This window comes from Trypanosoma cruzi, genomic scaffold (genome assembly GCF_000209065.1).
Source record: "Trypanosoma cruzi strain CL Brener 1047053517137 genomic scaffold, whole genome shotgun sequence".
NCBI classification, from domain to species: domain Eukaryota; phylum Euglenozoa; class Kinetoplastea; order Trypanosomatida; family Trypanosomatidae; genus Trypanosoma; species Trypanosoma cruzi.
This window is the reverse complement of record NW_001849456.1, coordinates 83164-101144: the sequence shown is the minus strand read 5'-3', so window position 1 is coordinate 101144 and position 17981 is coordinate 83164. Positions and strand designations below refer to the sequence as shown.

General features: G+C 48.7%; 3 protein-coding genes across 3 annotated transcripts, besides 21 other annotated features; all 3 read left to right on the top strand.

Moving 5' to 3' along the window:
• Positions 1-17981: part of a sequence feature (heterozygous, Esmeraldo-like haplotype) that runs on past the window's edge.
• Tc00.1047053511555.110 (hypothetical protein, conserved) lies at positions 121-11643 on the top strand (the record flags this gene model as incomplete). The annotated part of the gene is made up of 1 exon (XM_808142.1): positions 121-11643. The coding sequence occupies one exon, from the start codon at positions 121-123 to the stop codon at positions 11641-11643; it is 11523 nt and encodes a 3840-aa protein (XP_813235.1).
• Positions 2790-2851: a sequence feature (CT-rich).
• Positions 8083-8115: a microsatellite.
• Positions 10337-10389: a microsatellite.
• Positions 11753-11802: a sequence feature (A-rich).
• Positions 11975-12007: a microsatellite.
• Positions 12144-12186: a microsatellite.
• Positions 12213-12241: a microsatellite.
• Positions 12244-12269: a microsatellite.
• Positions 12329-12352: a microsatellite.
• Tc00.1047053511555.90 (acyl-CoA binding protein, putative) lies at positions 12574-14829 on the top strand (the record flags this gene model as incomplete). The annotated part of the gene is made up of 1 exon (XM_808141.1): positions 12574-14829. One exon carries the CDS (start codon positions 12574-12576, stop codon positions 14827-14829), a length of 2256 nt encoding a protein of 751 aa, XP_813234.1.
• Positions 15050-15773: a mobile genetic element.
• Positions 15879-15905: a microsatellite.
• Positions 15934-15953: a microsatellite.
• Positions 16065-16103: a microsatellite.
• Positions 16166-16200: a sequence feature (AT_rich).
• On the top strand, positions 16206-17219 carry Tc00.1047053511555.80 (ribonucleoside-diphosphate reductase small chain, putative; the record flags this gene model as incomplete). Its single annotated transcript, XM_808140.1, has 1 exon — positions 16206-17219. One exon carries the CDS (start codon positions 16206-16208, stop codon positions 17217-17219), a length of 1014 nt encoding a protein of 337 aa, XP_813233.1.
• Positions 17293-17332: a microsatellite.
• Positions 17442-17472: a microsatellite.
• Positions 17486-17555: a sequence feature (A-rich).
• Positions 17606-17638: a sequence feature (AT_rich).
• Positions 17661-17729: a microsatellite.
• Positions 17864-17910: a microsatellite.

The following is a 17981-nucleotide window of genomic DNA, read 5'->3' as shown; positions in this document are numbered from 1 at the left end:
AAAGTGGAGTTACGACGTTTGGTTAGCCTTCACTTCAGCGCTGCGGATTCCGCTGACATTCAACGGCAACGTGGAAAACTGCGGCAACTTATCACAGACGTGCGTTGCGGTGCCGCCGCGATGAGTTGTACAGGGACCCTCCCATCTCTCCCCGCCACCTTATCACCATCCATTATTGCTGAGCGAAGGCAGAGAACGGGGAAGGAGACGGAGAAGCGTGCAGCCGGGGTGTTGCGCCCCAAAAATATCCCGTTTATGTCCGACTCGGCTCCCTTTACACAGACCAACACCGCCATCACGTCACAGAAGACTGCAATGGCGGATGTAGCCGCCGATTTTCATACGGGCACGTCAGCTCTTACACCCCCTACTCATCCTTCAATAGAGCTTGACGTGGTTGTGGTGATGACCGAGGAGTTTCTTGCGGCGGGTCAATATCTGCTGGCGCGTGGGTTATACGAGGAAGTGATCGATGTCTGCTTAGATCCGCTGGAAAAGGACATCCAACAGGTGTTGCGTGGGGCTGCGGAGAAGGTTGAGGCGGCGTGGCTTGCGGCACGAACAAGCGCTACTAGAGGTGCATTCAATGAGATGGGACTGCTGGATGCGGACGATACACAAGTGTTGCGTTTTGGGGTAGAGAAGGTTACGGCGCAACCCAAAGAAATTCTTTACCCATGGCGTCTTTTGGCGCAGTACGATATCATGCGATACACGTGTCAGTTTTACTGTGTATACTCCGGGGGTGATGGTTTCCCGAGAGGGGATTTAGAAACCATGAAGCTTGCGGCAAGTTATATTGATGCCATGACTTCATGCCTGCTTGGCATTGCGAGGCTGAACGCAGATGACAGCTATCACATTCTCTTTAATGGCAGTATCACGGTGTATGAGATGTGTCTTCACATGCTGCGACAAGCGGGGGAGCGTGTGGGTGACGCCGCTTCGCACGTGACTCGTCACATTGCGCTTTGTTTGGAAATATGCGAATCTGCAACGCTTAAATTGGCGACCGTGCGGTACCTGCCGTGGCGTCTTCGCCTCTACGACCTTATTGCCGCTTGTTATGAGAAACAGGCCATGTATAGTGAGGCGCTCTCCGTTGCGCAGAGGGCGGCACGGAAGGTTCAGGAGTTGATTCATCTTGAGTTCCTTGATACGGTGCCACCACCAGAGGCCAGTCAAGAAATATTGATGCAAGCCATGGATCATGTCCTTTTGACTGTAATGCGATATAAATGGTACGTGAAGAGCACGACGATAGGCGGCAGTGCTACCGCAAATACCGCGTCAATAGGGGTGACAGAGAATGTGTCATTGCCCAAGCAAGGACACTCGGGATCTACAACGACATTAAGCGCAATGGCCGAGCAGGAACTGATTATGGAGGAAATGCCATCCAATTGTCTTGAGATGATTGATCGAGCATGGCAAGTGTTACTCAAAGTGGAGCTGCCAAAGCGTCCAGCGCCTACGACACCTGCCGCTGCATCAACCTCAAAAGGGAATGAGGGTAAATCCAAGGTTCAGGGGAAACAGCAATCAAAATCAAAGCAAAAGCAACAGCAAAAACAAGAGGTTTTCAACAAAGATATCGTGGCAAGACGAGTGTGGGGGAGGCTAGTGCAGTTTTTGCTGTCATTGGCAACAGGATCTACGTTGCCTCTAGGGGCTGGGGACCACGTGACTAGTAGCCCTCTCATTTCTTCACACCACGCCTCACTGACAACCATGTCGTCGATTAAACAACTTCGTATATGGGCAGTTGAGGCGCTGGAGTTTCTTGCACGCTTTGCAATTTGCTCCTACGTGCAGGCGAATCCGGATGTGGTGCAGCAGGGATCTCCCGAGGACTTTGCGGCGCTGGAGTTGATGTGTAAGCAGCAACAGGAGCAGCGGCAGCAGACATCGGCAGCCAACGAGACGACGAGCCGCCGGAAAACCGATCGCGGACTGCGGCGGTCTAACCGAACCCAGGTGGTTGTCCAATCGAGCACTCCCGCTGCAGAAGATGAAATATTCCTTGCCAGCATAACGCTTGAACGTCTGTTATACAGCATTTCAACTTACAATGTGACAACACTTGGTGGGGCAGGAGTGGATGCTGAAAAAAATCTCACCACATTAACACTTCACAGCGAAGGCATGATGAATGAGGAGGTCCTGTTGTTGACACTGCTTATGCATCGTGTACTGTACAATGGAAATGATGCGAAATTATACGATTGTTTATGTCATTGCAGTATTTCTTCTCTGCTGCAACGCTACGGAGAGAAGGAGGACGATGTGAAACAGAGAAATATTACGAAACCAACAAATAACAAAAAAATGGTACCGCCATCCAAGAAAATGTTACAGATGCATCTTCTGGACACGGTGTGTGTCTCCCTACACCTTCTACAACGAATGCGGCGAGTGGGTTTAGGGAAAAGAGTACGTCTCAAAGAACTTGCATCCGTCGCGCAGGAGTTGGAAAGACTCATTGAACTGTGTGCTGGGTCCACTAATAGCAGTGCGATTAGCATTTTGCAACAAAGCAAGAAGGATATTGTGGCCACCACAGCGTCGCCACCATCCTTACCATCACCGCCCTTGCATGGTACATCTACGGCGCTTTCTGGTAGCTTTGCCGCCATTTATAAAGGGCTAATGAATGAGTGTGCTAGTCTTCTTCAACAACATGCATTTGCCTTTGCACCATCCTCACTGCATTCTAATTATGCATTGAACACCCCTTCTCCTACTTATAATGTGGCGGCAAACAAAATGATGTTTCGGGATGGCGGCGGAGAGGAGGGGGAAGAAGGAAAGGAGAAAAAAGAAGAAGAAGAAGAAGAAGAGGCGGAGGAAGGTGAGGGGTTTGATGCGACGGATATCTATCATAGAGTTGTTTGTGCCTACCTGGGGGCCAAGTTGAGCAGCGGGGTATCCGATGGTGTTGGTATTGGCCATCTTGTTTTGGCGTATTTGCAAGAATTGGAGTTGGAAATGTCGACCAACCAGATGGATACGGCGGATAAAAGTGACAGAAATCAAGGTGGTGGTGGTGGTGAGAGTCGTGGTGGCAGCGCCTCCACCAGAAGGGGGAATGTCATCTTTGGCCCAAGGGCGGTGTTGGCGAAGGTGTCTAACGGCAAAAGGGGGGATGGTGTTACCGATCAACGATTTTATGCGTTGGATTGTTCCATGAATGCGATACGCAGGAACTGCAATCGAGCACGCATGGCAATTGCCTCCATCCGAATGGCACTTGGCTCCCTTGCACTGCACTCGAAACAAACACACACGGGGAGACGAGGCGTCAAGGGAGGTAACAGTCTGTTAAATTTGGCACCCAAACGAAGTCCCGTGCAGGAGACATTTGTTGGGTCGCATGAAAGCGAAGAGGAACTAGAAAGAATTCGTCTGCACCACGAGATAAGTGACATGCGAACGGAGTTGACCCGCTGGCTGATAGAGATGCGTTGGACCCTGGCCATTCTTCGTCAACATTATGCTGCGTTGGAGAAGCACAAATCGAATGTTAAGCTGGTAATGGAACGGCAGGCAAACACGAAGGTGTATGGAACCCCGACTGTGAAGGAGGCGAACGTTCTTGAGTCCTTCCTTCAGTCGCAACCAGAGATTTCGCGTGTAAGTGAGGATGAGAAGGGGCGGTTATTAGCCTGGGCAAGAGACGAGGGTGATGATCTTCTTCATGCTCTCATTCTCATGTGCCTTGCGCCGCACCAACCGCAGATGAAAACACAACGTGAAATGTTGGAAGAAGCATTTCATCTCTTGCATCGTCATGCGGACAATAGGGGTCAAACTCAGCCGCTTGGCTTGAATACAAAGCAGCAAGGGGAGAGCGCCTATTCCGCCTTTATGATTTCGTGCTACGCCGTGTCTACATGTGGGAAATTGGGATTTAATCAGATGACGGAGCGTGCAAAGGATGTTTTGTACTCAGTCTTTGCGAAAAGTGATAAGGACGACAAAACGCGCGAGGAACCAGACATGGGGATGGAAACTTCAAAAAATAAGACCGCATCTGAATCCAGATATATTTCTGCATCCACGTTTTTACTGCGCACCAATGAGGAGGTATTGGCGGTGTCATCGAAGCTGAAACTTCAGACAATTGTCTCAGCACTTTTGTGGGTATCCACCGTGGAGGCAAGTCGCATTCCGTACCAAAACTTTGAAAGAACTGGTCTCATGTCTTTTATTGGAAAAAGTGTCATGTTGGATGTACCATTTGAACAGAGATATGAACTTAAAAAAGTACAGTTATGGCATATGCGTATTGCTTACCAGATCCAATTTGCCATGGATCTTGCGGGTCGTGTACAGGATAGTGGTTTAATGCTACAGTGTGCCTTTGAACTTTTTAACTCACTTCTTCCATCCCTTACGGATGAAAACTACTATCCGCTTTTGTTGCTCCCGCTTGCGACGTTGTGTGAGGCGTTGATGCGACAACCCACATCTGTTTGGAGTGATGCGTATGTACAACTATTGGCAGCCCGCACAATTGATGCGCTTCTCAAAACTGTGCGGAAGATGGCCACAGCGGGTCCTGATGTGGAGTCTGCTGTTCATGACGCTTTCGATAGCGCCAAGGGTGGTTTGGCTGTTATGCCTGTTTCCATTCAAGGATGGTATGAGTTGCTTCTCCGTCTCTTCATGCACGTGTGGGGAAATATCTACAATCATCCCAATCCAAGGCAAATTCGCTATCAAGAAAATGTACGCCGAGGTGCGATGACCGTGCAGAAGGTGTTACGCTCTGATCAAGGTGGCGTGGACGAGAGAATCTCCCCTCCACCGGCTAGCACCAATGTCCCTCGGGCAACGGGAAAAAAGGCAAACAACGTCTCCGGTGGAGTGGCGGCAGCTACAAGACCTACAACGGGCAACTTGACGGCCCCGGCGTTTCCAGGGGGTGCTTACGCCGTACCCGACACGATTCTTGACGATTGTGTCCCAATTGAATTTATGGAGTTGCTGGGGGAGATTCTTTTTACGGTACCAGGAGTGAATGCGTTTCTTACGCACTTGTTTGGTCCAAAGGTAGATGAAACCTCCGATCGTGTGCAATCGGTGTTGATGGCTGAGAATCTCGTGGGTGTTCCCTTGTGGCTACTGAGCGTGGTGAGGGGACTTACCGACAGGACACCGTCTGTCGTCCTTGACTGCCTGCAGCAGGCAGCCGATGACCCGCTTTATGCAAGGGCTGCGGTTTATGTCGTGGAGCATCTTCTCCGTCTGGGTGATATCGCGGCTGCGCGTCGTGTGGCGACGGATGCGCTACAGGTCATTCAGAAACTGAAACAGAGTGTACAGGAGCATCAGCAATCTGTGATGGAGCACATGAACGACTGGTTGGAGAACGAGGGCTACATGTTGGTGACACCCTCACGACTCAAGAAGAAGGCAGTAGAGGAGGAAACATTGCCTAAGGGAAAACGGCAGAAGGGTAGACTCGCCGCAAAGGGAGGAGCAGCGGGAACAACAACGTCAACAGCGGAGGAAAAAAAGGCCCATCATTTTGCCGACACCGATGAACGGCATTGGACCCTCTCGGAACAGCAGATGTTACGGCAACTTACGCGGGGTCTCGCGTATGTGCGTCGTCGGCAGGCGTTTCGTTGGCTGCGAGGTCGCATTCTTCAATTTAACGCACCGTATCAGGCGCAGTTGCATTTTTACCTTTCCGTGATCGCCCAAAAGTTGTTGGAGCAGCGACAGCAACGACCGGCTCAAGAAGGTGATCAGACGGCAACTCCCGTTACGAACGCGCGACCCGGGCAGAAATCGAGGGGGCGGAGTGAGGATGCGGCTTTAACGCGGGCTGAGGAGCTGAAGGCCGAAGAAAAGGAAGATGAAGAACGTTTTATTCAACATGCGGTACGCTCGGCGGTGCTTTTTAATCGATGTGGTTTTCCTTCCCGTGCCTTTGCAACCGTTTCGCAGGCCATTGACGGCCTGCGCATGCTTGTGTGTGAGGAGCCGCCGGATACGACGCTGAGAGATGAAGAGTTATTGTCTCCCAAACAAAACCAACAGGAAGCCTCCAGTGAAGAAGACCTGCCAATGACGCCTAAAACTGCCAGAGTATCCTTTGATTGCGCGGATTTAGGCAAAGAGGGCAGTCACGCGATGCAGTTGTCGATCAGCCATGAAAAGTTGATACAATGGGGGCCGCGTATACTTCCACTTGCACGTGCGCTGCTGCAGGTATTCTTCTTGCTGTGGAACGGCTTCGTTGACTACCGCCGCGATGTGGATTTTCTACATCCAGCCGCTGTGAAGGTTGGGCGGAATGTGGAGCTCGAGGAGCAGTTGCATTTTCAGGGACGGGTGCCGTCGCTGCACTCGTACGCAACCGCAGCCGGACAGTATGAAGAGGCCCGTCTGGTGCACCTCGCCAATGTGAAACGCGCACGTCTGATACGGTGGCTTGAGTGGCGCACACGTGAGGTCCAAACTGCGGAAGAGAAGGGACGCAGAGTTGTACACCTGCAGTGGCTGACGGAAATGAGGGCTTTTCTTGCGGATCAGGTCTCGGCGGGAATGTCTTCACTGCGGCCGCACGTTACAGATGTGGAGAAGAGGATCGCCAAGATGATGGAGCAAGAAAAGACAGACGAGCAGAAGCAGGCGCTAGCGGTGTCGCCGAAGAAGAAAAAAATGAAAAAGAATCTTCAAACACGTCAGGGTGTGGTGCCGGAGCCTATACGAATCGACGGTGCCGATGCCACGGCGCTAATTGCACTGCGATTTGGCTCGGCGATTCCGGCAGAGAAAATTATTGATCAACTCATGTTCCTCCTACGGTCCACGCAATTTTCGTGTCAGTTTGCTTCCCTTGAGCTTTGCCTGGAAGTGCACAAGTTGACCGGTGGATTCTTTGCGGATGACTTGTTGCCATTTGCATTAAGCATGCGGCGTAATATTGTTATCTCGCAAGAAGATGAACTTATTAAGGAATACGAAATGTTACGTCAAAATGAGCCGATACAAAAACAACTTGTACGCAATGCCCGTTTGTCGTGGGAGAAATACACAACGACAGAGGCGTATCAGCGTGTCACTCAGCGTCTGTCACGAACGCAATTGCCATCCAAGCGGAATGTTAGGGAAGGCTCAATAGGGAAGACGTCTTTTGTTGAAACGGAGTCCGCATCGAGGATGAGTCTGGAAATGGCAAGCAGTGTAAAGCTGGTAGGACGCGGGGGGAACTTACGACACCCGCCGCCGCGTGAAGTGATTTCCCGTTTTGGGGCTGCTACGACATACTTGCAGCGGCGACGTCTTTTTGGACCACTTTCGGAGCAGCTTTACGAATTGGGGCGGATTTACCTGCTGCATCGTCAGCGTTTAGAGGCGGAACGGTGTTGGATTGAGGCTGTTGACGCCGCGTTGGAGATACCAGATAGTTTGAAGCGTCCTCCTGAGACGTGGGCACAGCTACAAATTCCAAAGATTGGGCTTCCCCGTTTATTACTGGCCGTCATTTCGATTACATCGCTCGCCATGTATATATACCGTGAGCAGCAAGGGAAAGCTGTGAATTGTTACTTGCTGGCTGCTCGGATTCTTGAGCGGTTTCTTGAACAAGGCACAACGAGTAATTTTCCGCAGTATTTGCGCGATTTTGGGGGTTTTATGCTAGAGGACCTCGTTGTTCTCCCGCGGCTTGGGGATACCATGCCTACGTTGATTCCGCAGTTGGCACATCACATGCTCTTCCTTGCGTGGGAACTGCTGCGATTCAAGTTTTACTTTTATGCGGCAATGGTTGCGTCATTGACCGAGTACTTTGCGCGGATACATATGCGGCATGTTGCCTTCACCGCTGAGGCACGACTTGTGCAGGCGATGGCGGCATCCAAGTTTGGAAGTTACAGGGCCTCCATGAAAATACTGCGAGATGTATGTCAAGGGGTTCGAATTCCACGTGGGGCATTGGATGGCACGGCACTCCGTGTACGGGCATTGATTGAGGGTGTTGAGACGAGCAAAATTGGAAAAAACACAAAGCGTGGGGATGGAGGGTCGAACTCCCCTAGTCGACATGCGGAGCCTCAGGCAGAGCAACAACAACAACAACAACAACAACAGCAACAATATCAATCCCAGGAGGGTCTGTATAATGATGCGGAGCTCCCATTGACGAGCGACAATGTGGCCTGCATCCAAACCTTTTTGACGCAGTGTCTCGGTGTTGGGGTCGCTAATGCAGTGACCTCGAATCCCATGACATCCACGCCATCTCTGCTATCGAATGTTACTTCTGGAAGTGGTGGAGGCAGCCTACTACAGGAAGCAGTTGCTGCATGCTATGGTCCATTTCTATCGCAGCGTGTGGAACTTGCTATCGCGGACTTTCTGGTGACTCTTGGCTCGAAGGAGTCCGCGTATGTGTGGTGCGTTTTCGCGATGCAACAAACGTCTTTCATGGGCGAACGACGTTCGGCTCGTTCACGGAGCCTTCAACGGATCTCTTTGCATGGTTTCAGTGACTCAGCATGTATTGAGGCGTTAAATGCCGCGGAACAAATACTACAATTGTTGATTGCCCGGCAACAGGAAAAGGGGCATACATCCACGGGGGATACTCCGCGCAGGAAGAGTCCAGTACGAGAGAGAATCACCTCACCTGTGCAAGGAGACGTTCAAATAAAACGAGGTCATGAACTGGAAGAGACGTACGTGCGCCTTACATCCATGCTTTTCCTTGCCAGAATTTATACTGCGCGAGGGGAACCTTCGAAGGCGCTGGCGACTTTACGAGCGCTGGTGACGAACTTCAATGCGCATGTTGAAAGCAATAACACTGCTCCCACAGCTACCAGCGCCCCGTCGTACCTCTGGACTGTTGCAACACACATCTTTTGGTGTGATGTGTATGAACTTATGGTAGTTAACCATGTGCGGATTCGTGAATACATGGCGGCGCAGCAAGTGATACGTGATGCGATTGCCTTGTGTGAGCAGTGTGGTGATCCATTTAGTGGCCGGGTCTTTTCTCTCTACAGCTCCGCCATTAACGCCAGAACGGGATCCCTAACAGATGCCATTGAGACGCTGTGTGTTTTGCAGAAGGCATCTCATTCATTAAGTTCCGACAACCGTATTGACATGTTTCATGCCTGGATATCTTTGGCAGCGGGATCCTTGAAGCGTTTGTTACATAACGAAGAAAACGAACAAGGGGAAACATCCTCTTCTCCTTCTTCTTTTTCGACCTCGTCTGTGGAAATGTTTGAATTTGCCGTGAAAGCACTGCAGGAATATTGCGAGACGTATGGGTTGCTTCTTGGAACTGGGTCTCTTCTAGAGAGAAAACAACTCTCACCTTTTCCGGAGAATTCTTTACCTCGGCGATTCTTTGTGGCGTGGAATGTGGAGGCAGTCTTCCTTCACCGTGCAGTAAACCTGTTGGCGGAAGAATACATGCGTATAGGAAAGCTGGAACTTGCAGAGGGGGTCTTACAGCATGCCATCTCGGTACTTACACCGCGATACGACACCTCCGCCCATCCCACGCCACTGATCGAAAGTCAATTTATACTTGCACGTGTTTTGTGTCTTCTTAAGCCGCATTTGCTAAACGAGCAGCAAAATTCCGTGGATCATGTGAGAGACGCCATATACTCCGAGGAACTCAATGAGGAGGATGTGTTGCTTTTGCTGGATTTACCGCGGCAGCAGCCCGTACGACTTTTGATAGATGTTATAAGGGGAGTGGTGGCGTGTGGCACACACGATTACAACATTTTGCGCCTGGCGTTATTGAACTTGGCTGCGCTACTGTCACGTGCAGACCGAGCGTTTCACATCATGGCTGCCACATGCGTGATTTTGGCGAAATTTGTGGAAGATATGAGGTTCCATGTATTTAGTGGTATGAGTATCTTCTCCCTGTACGGCGAGGAGGTCATTCATATTGGGACAGAGTTGGTTGTCCCGGAGAATATCACTGCCGTCATTCGATCCACGCAGCGCAGTTTAGGAAACGTCTCGGAAAAGGATATGAGTGGCAGCGGTGTGGGTTTTGGAAGGGCCGTGACGCCGGTCTTTTCACAGGAGCCACGACGTCCCCCTTCTCGTTCCCGTGAGGATAGAGAGGAAGCTGCCCTAAAGAACACCGTCACACTGCCTATCCTTGTCGCTGCATTTGCTTCCCTGCATATGGAGAGATCGTTGCAGTACGTGTTTCCACCGCGGGAGTTATTGGACCTCGAAACGGCTTTGCAACTTATTCGCGCGTACCTGCAGTTGCGGACAGCCCCTCTCAGCGGGTATTATCTTTGGTATGACGACGTCACACGAGAGACACAAATTAAACAACAACAACAACAACAACAGCAGCAACAACAACAACAACAACAACAGCAAGGACAAGGACAGGGGCGTCTTGGAGAGGGTGGTCGTACACGGTACTCTTCTTTTGCAGGAATGGATGCGGCAGGAGGAACAATGTCTCTCCTTCCACCTATTGTCATGGATAGGCCACCGTCTTTGCTTTCAACCACAACCCTCATGAATCTAGGTATACCAAAGGTGAACACAGTGATCTGCCAGTCCTTTATGCGTGATGTGAACAGAAATCTCAGTAGTAACGCCAATGGACCTCTCCCAAGAGGTGGGGAAAGTTACGCACGTGCTGCAGGAGGCTTTGCATGCACCCTACCAACAAGAGCTACCCATGCGCCGGCAATGATGACATTTGTGCTCTTTGTATCACCTGTTCACGATCCAAACGCCACACAACATTCTCCGATCAACGAAAAGAACTCGCAGAGTCAAAGTAAAAAATCACATCGCTCAACAACGAAATCCACCGTGAGCATGATGGAGGCAAAAACTCTTAGTGGCTCCGCACTAATTGCCCACACGTGGAATGGAACACGATGCGTTATGTTTGAGCTACCACTGGAGGAGGTACAGATATTGTTTTCCGAAGCTGCGAAAACACTGCAGTTGATGCAAAATTTATTATCATTCCCAGTCATGACGTCATCGGGAGCAGGGATTGGATCAGGTGGAAGTGGAATTGGAGTAGGAGGAGGAGAAGCAGAAGTTTCTGTGGAAACCGCCTTGTCGCAGCAGCTGAGTGAGGCCTTGGTACTCTTGACGGCAAAAACCGCACCGTCCACCAATAAAAAAGGAGTACGTGCTGGAACGACCGTGGAGTTTCTGCTCAATAGTACGTTGGGTGCTACCCCTGGCAACAACAGTATGGCTTCCACGAAACAGGGTGAAATAGCTGGCCAGTTGGAAGGGGACATGCATTCTGCCCTTCGCACCGCCACAGCAGATGGCGTGGGTGAGGTACCGGCAGTGGATGAGGCAAAATCTAAAATTATTATGGGCTTCATTGAATTGTTTGTACGGTCTGTTGTTCCTTCTACTGTGACAGACGATGAAATGATGGAGCGCTGCATCGAGTCCCTTTTACCCCGCTGCGCCGTCTCTGCGGAGGTGGTATGTTTCCTGAAGTCCATGTTGGCGGGCGACGGCGGGGGTGTCGCACTTTTCCACCCGGGGATTCACGAGTGGTTTGCTCGCATGGCAAAGTTTGTGATGGAGCACACTGGAGTTATGCGTCCGGAAGCACATGCGACAAGAACACGAACGGAAGGAAGATAATAAAAGACAAAGGGACAGAACATGGGGGGTTTTGATCAGAGGAGGAGAAAAAAAGGAAAAAAAAGAAGAGTCATACGTGGTTCTCTATTTCTCTATCTCTCTCTCTCTCTTCTTTTTTTTTTTTTTTTTGTTGTTGTTCTTTTATTTTGCTTTCCTTTTGAATGGATGATGTAAATAAAACCTGGTATTCATCAATAGAACGGGAAAGGAGGAAGAAGGGACAAAAGGACCGCAAAAAGGAATGAAAATAAAAAGTGAGGTCGATATCTTCTTTCCAACAGCCCCTCCCCCTCCCTCATTATTATTATTATTTTGTTTCTTTCCCTTACTGTACACATGTATATATGTATATATGTATATATATTCCTTTACATTTTACTGTCGGCGTACATGCATGCAGTTTAAAGTGAGTAGTCGGCAATGATATGTGCCTGTAGTGGGAGAAGAATCGGAGGATGGGCAGACAGTTCCAACTGAGAGCCACCACTCAAATTGGCATATTTTCTCTTTTTTTTTTTTTTTTTTTTTTTTTTGTTCTTCTTTATGTTGTGCATGCGCAATTTGACAAAACACACATACACATACACATACACACACAGCGAGAGAGAGAGGGAGAGGGGGAGGGACGTGAATTCCGATAGAAGCTGGAAAAGCAACTGATAATCGTTGTATTAGTCATATAACGTACATATATATATATATATATATACACGCTGAGTGAGTGAGACGAATAAACACAGTTGAGTCCTCTTGACTAGGGAAACTGAGTTGGTGCGTGCGTGTGGGGGCGGGAAAGGCGGGGGAGATTTTGGCGCCCAAACGGACAGGCTGAGAACCGCAGCCGACGCTGCTGTTTTTACTGCGTTTGTCGCGGTATTCGGTGGATTTGGACCCCCAAAAAATAATAAAAACGACAACAAAGAAAAAACAATGTTGATGTGGACTCACAGATGGCACATGAGGGAACCCGTCACTTTTCTTCTCTGCACCCCGGACGGTCAGCCGGCCGATCCGGCTGCGTATTTGGACGGCATTTGCCGCATGCTTCAAACTGAGAATTGTGTGGACGCCGCGGTGGAGCGGGTGTACCGACCCCTGTTAGTCTACGTGAGTCTTCTGGACGACCCCGACGCTGATCCCACGAATAAAGATGACGGTATGGAAGCATTGCCGGATGAATGGTCGTTGCTTCACCTGGCGCTTGTCATGGAGCATGCGGAGGCGGTCAGGGCATTGTTGAATTTTCACCAAAAGCATGCCTTCACTGTGCTGGAAAATGTTTCGAATGAAACCAACAAAAAGATCTTGGCTAAGATGGCTTCAGATGACACAGCTAAGGCTTCCTTTGCAGAGGAAGGATCCTCTTCTAAAGACGCTGGACATTTGCCATGCGAAATCATGGAGTGCCAGGTACGAAAAGAGTTGGGTGGTACTGTTGTCCTCTTTGACCAGGAGGCCAGTGATACGGAAAACCGCCCACAGGTATGCAGCGTTGCCTGTGTGACGACTGCGTTGAAACCACTCTTGAAGTGTCTCTTGTATGAACGAAGCCATTCGAATGGGAAGGACACGAATGCGGAGGAAGAGGGCCCGGCATTCGGGTTTGCAACACGCATGGTTCAAGCGCATTGTGACGCTTTGCCGGAATTTTGTGTTCGATTCCCAAGCCTAATAGTGGAATGTGATACTTTGTATGAAGTGTGTCATGGAGATCTTGTCACGCTTTGTGACATTTTGGAAATCTGCTGTGGTCTGTTGTTACCGGTTGTTCATGGAAAACGCATGGAGGTCGTTGGAAGCAGTTCACGTGGAGGCGGGAAAAATGCCACAAGCAGGGAGGTATCCCATGGTGTGGGTTTACCCCGTGGCTTTCATCCACAACAGGCAACATTGCCCCCATTCATGTTATCATGTAAACCGCAGGAGCACCAACAACTTGCCTTTCTTGTCACGTGGACGAATTATCGACAGAAGGCGTCTTTGGAAAGTAAACCACCGGGATCCGCACGGAAGGATCATGAGGCGAACGTTCTCAGTGACTTTCAAATGACGCTGTGGAATCTTAAAAAGAGTGGGCAAATGATCTCTTCAAACCACTTATGGAGTGGACTTCTTTTTGTCTTGTCTCGCCTCGTCTCAGGCAACTGTTCAATTGAACGATTTCTGGACATCATTGAGCAAGATGACTTTGTCTCATGTTCCGATGGAATGCCAGTCACATTTATTGCCGCCATCGTTGCTGGTGCCACAGTAGCGGCGTTCCTTACAAACTCAAGTTATGTGCAACTGTTAAGCAAAAAGGTGGAGGTGTTGTTGGTGGATGTCCCTGGTGAGTTTTCGCCCCTGCGGGCGTACCTTCTTTCCCAACCGGCAACCCACGCGGAGCGCTTTGAAGAATTGTGGTTGGCCGAAACCCCCTTCTCACCCGCCAAAAAATTTGAGTCCCGGGTAGAAATGTTCTACTGGGCCTTGGTGGAAATGGTGTTGCTCAGCGCGGAAAAATGGTGGGGAACAGCAGGCGCGTTTGTTGGAAGTGAAAAAAACAAGAAGACACAACATTTTCTGCAAGACTGGCTTAGCATGTGCCAAAAGTTTTTTTTCAGTCTGAGAGATCGGCCACTAACATGTCCGCAACGACGCGCCATGTTACGTTCATGCGCCGAAGGAGAAGTTTCAGCAGGGGCGACCCCAACCGACATCGACAATGCGACAGAGGACGATGAGAGTCCCGCCCTACAACGTGTATGTGAGCAGATGCGGCTTCGACTCCAGCGAGGCGCCACGTCGTTACAAGCCATCTACACATCTCTATACCCAGAGGAGGCGGGAGAAGGAAAGACCACAGGTGATGGCGGCGGTGGTTGTGAGGAAGAGGTGGAGGAAGACGGTACGGGAGGAAAGATGGCCCAAAGCAGCATCCGGGATGACTTTGAGGCTGCCCAGGTTCTCTTTTCCGCCACGGCGAAACACGTCAGTGACACCACCAAACTGAAGTTCTATGGCCTCTACAAGCAAGCAACCATCGGTGACGTTAATGTGCCCAAACCGTGGATGATGGACCTTGTTGGCCGCGCCAAGTGGGAGGCATGGAACGAGCTTAAAGGAATGAGTTCTGACGAAGCCATGCGCCGTTACATTGGGGAACTGCGCACTTTACACACATCAAGCACCGGCACTAACCCATAAACCGGTATGCAAGGATATTTTTACCATTACCACATACCAACCAAAAATAAAATACGGAAATGTAAAAAAAAAAAAAAAAAAGACTAATCAAAAGGAATTTATCAACTGACAAGAGCAGAACAAGAAGTAAATGAAAACACCCTATCACTGCCCGCCCGCCGCCACCAATACCGCCTGAAAAATAACAAAGCAAATGACAAGAAGTATAACTCCCTTTATTAAAACCCTGCTTGTGGTTACAGACAGTCAGTCTCTTCTTGCGGCTCTAAACAAGGGTCCGCTCAGTCAGACAGACTGGACGGAGGATCAGATCTGGCAGCGTCTCTTGACACTGACGTGTGCTGGCTGGTCCGTGCACCTGCAGTTTTGTTACGGACATTGTGGAGTACATGCTAACGAGCTTGCAGATCAGTATGCGACGCAGACTATGGAGACTGGACAATACACGGAGCAAGCAATTGCACCTTTATGGCATACGGATCTGCTGACATGTTTTACTACCCAGCTCACCAACAAGTGGCGTAGTACCATTCGTCAAGACACTCATTGCCACTTGCTTTGCGGCACAGGGCCATCCGATCTCAGCGGTAAGGACCTGATCACTCAGGAGGTTCTTCATCGTCAAGAACTGGTTCACCTCGCAAGGGCAAGGTGCGGCGAATCTGAGCTCTGGGGCAGACTATACTGGGCTGTGAGAGATTGCACGAACCAATGCCGTTTCTGCAACATCTCACCAGAACAGTCTGCATATATGCGCTCTAACAACGATCCAACTGCACCGGGGACGGACGCTGTTCCCAGGACGGCAAGGGTTGACATTTTCAGCGAGAATTTTGACTCAATGTCAGTTGCTTCATAGCAGGAAACTTTTGTCGCTTCTCGACCACATTTTTTGGCACTCAGATGGCATCGTTTAGCTAGACTTGTAGGTAAGAGTAGAAAAAGAAATAACGTTTTATTATCGGCTGGATAAATACACACATTTGTACCCCCAACATATTTGCATAAAGAGTTCTCATCACATCAAACAATCAAACAAACATACAAACACATACATACATAAATACGTACATACACAACCATTTACTCTGCGGGGAGAAGAAAATATATATATATATATATATGTTGTGATACAAACGAGCTATCCTACTTCTACTGCCACACTTATATGCCCACACCTAAATAGCAAGATACATAAATATCATGCTGCAAAACTGCCGCGCTTAAAACATGACTTTTTTCTTTTTTTTGTTTTTTTTTTTTTTTTTTTTCTTCATGTGCTTTACCTGACACTCACACTCACACGTGTAGACTGAAATTTTTGCGCTAAACAAGCTATAAAATTATAGATATATAATTATTTTTTTTTTACAAAAATGTCTGGGGAAAAGCATCCGCGTGAATTTCAATTGCAAGAGCAGGAAGAACCGCTTTTGCGCGAGAATCCTGACCGTTACGTGATCTTTCCGATCAAGTACCACGATATCTGGAAGAAGTACAAGGAATCCGAGAGCAGCATCTGGACGGTGGAGGAAATCGACTTGAGCAGTGACTTGGCGGACTGGGAGAAGATGAACGAAGGGGAGAAGTTCTTTATCAAGCACGTGCTGGCGTTCTTTGCCGCAAGTGATGGAATTGTGCTGGAGAACCTGGCGCAGCGGTTCATGACGGAAGTACAGGTACCGGAGGTGCGCTGCTTCTACGGGTTCCAGATTGCCATTGAGAACGTTCATTCGGAAACATACTCGGTGTTGTTGGATACGTACATCACAGATACGGAGGAGAAGGACCGCATGTTGCACGCCATTTCGACAATTCCGTGCATCCAGAAAAAGGCCAACTGGGCGATTCGGTGGATCCGCAGCAGCAGTTCGTTTGCCGAACGCCTTGTTGCCTTTGCGGCGGTGGAAGGTATTTTCTTTTCCGGCTCCTTCTGTGCGCTCTTCTGGCTAAAGAAGCGTGGTCTGATGCCCGGGCTGACGTTCAGTAATGAACTCATCTCGCGTGATGAAGGCTTGCACACGGACTTTGCGTGCCTGTTGTACGAAAACTACATTGTGAACAAGTTACCAAAGGAGCGTATTCGCGAGATTATTTGCAGTGCGGTGGATATTGAGCGTGAGTTTATCTGTGACGCCATCCCTGTGCGGCTGCTGGGGATGAACGCAGATTTGATGTCGACGTACATCGAGTTTGTGGCGGATCGGCTGCTGGTGGCACTTGGCAACGAACGTCACTACAACTCAAAGAACCCATTCGACTTTATGGAAATGATCTCACTGCAGGGAAAGACAAACTTCTTTGAGAAGAAGGTCGGTGAGTACCAAAAGGCGGGTGTAATGAGTTCGGAGGGGACTACAAAGGTTTTCTCTCTCGACGCGGAATTTTAGTGGCAAGAGCCACACGGTAATACATAATAGTAATCATACAGGAAGCTAATAGAGTAAAATGGAGGGATATTCGTTTATTTCCATTGTTGTTTTTATTTTTATTATTATTATTAGTGTATTTGGAAAGGGTGGACAATATCTCCTCATTAAAAAAAAAAAAGAGGAAGAAATATATTTTGGTGTTGGATTCTCTGGGGTAATATGTTTTTTTTGATAGAATGATATTATTATTATTATTATTATTATTATTATTGAGAACGGGAGCCTTTTTGTTTTTTTTTTTTTTCTGTTTTTTTTTTGTTTTGTTTTTGTTTTTGTTTTTGTTTTTTTTGTTTTGTGTGTGTCTATGTGGTAGTTGTTGTTTTTTTTACGCGACATGCAAATTCTTTTTAAAAAATTTTGTTTTTATTAATTTTAAACATGTTTTTATTCAATTAAAAGTTTTTTTTTGTTGTTTGTTTGTTTTTTCTGTTTTTTTTCGTTTGTTTCTGTTATAATTGTTGTTGTTTTATCAATGCATCATTTGTGGTGGATATGCGTGGGTGTGTATCTCCTCCTAGATTGCAATGATGCGTGGTATGACGCTCATTTTTTCTTGCTTATTTGAATGTATGCATGTTTGTTGTTTCATACGTTTCTCCTGCTTTTTTTTTTTCTTCTTCTTTTTCTTTTCTTTTTTTTTTCTTCTTTTACTGGATGGCGCTGGCGACACCGTGTCTGTCGGTGTACATAAACTCATGTACACACACACACACACATGTC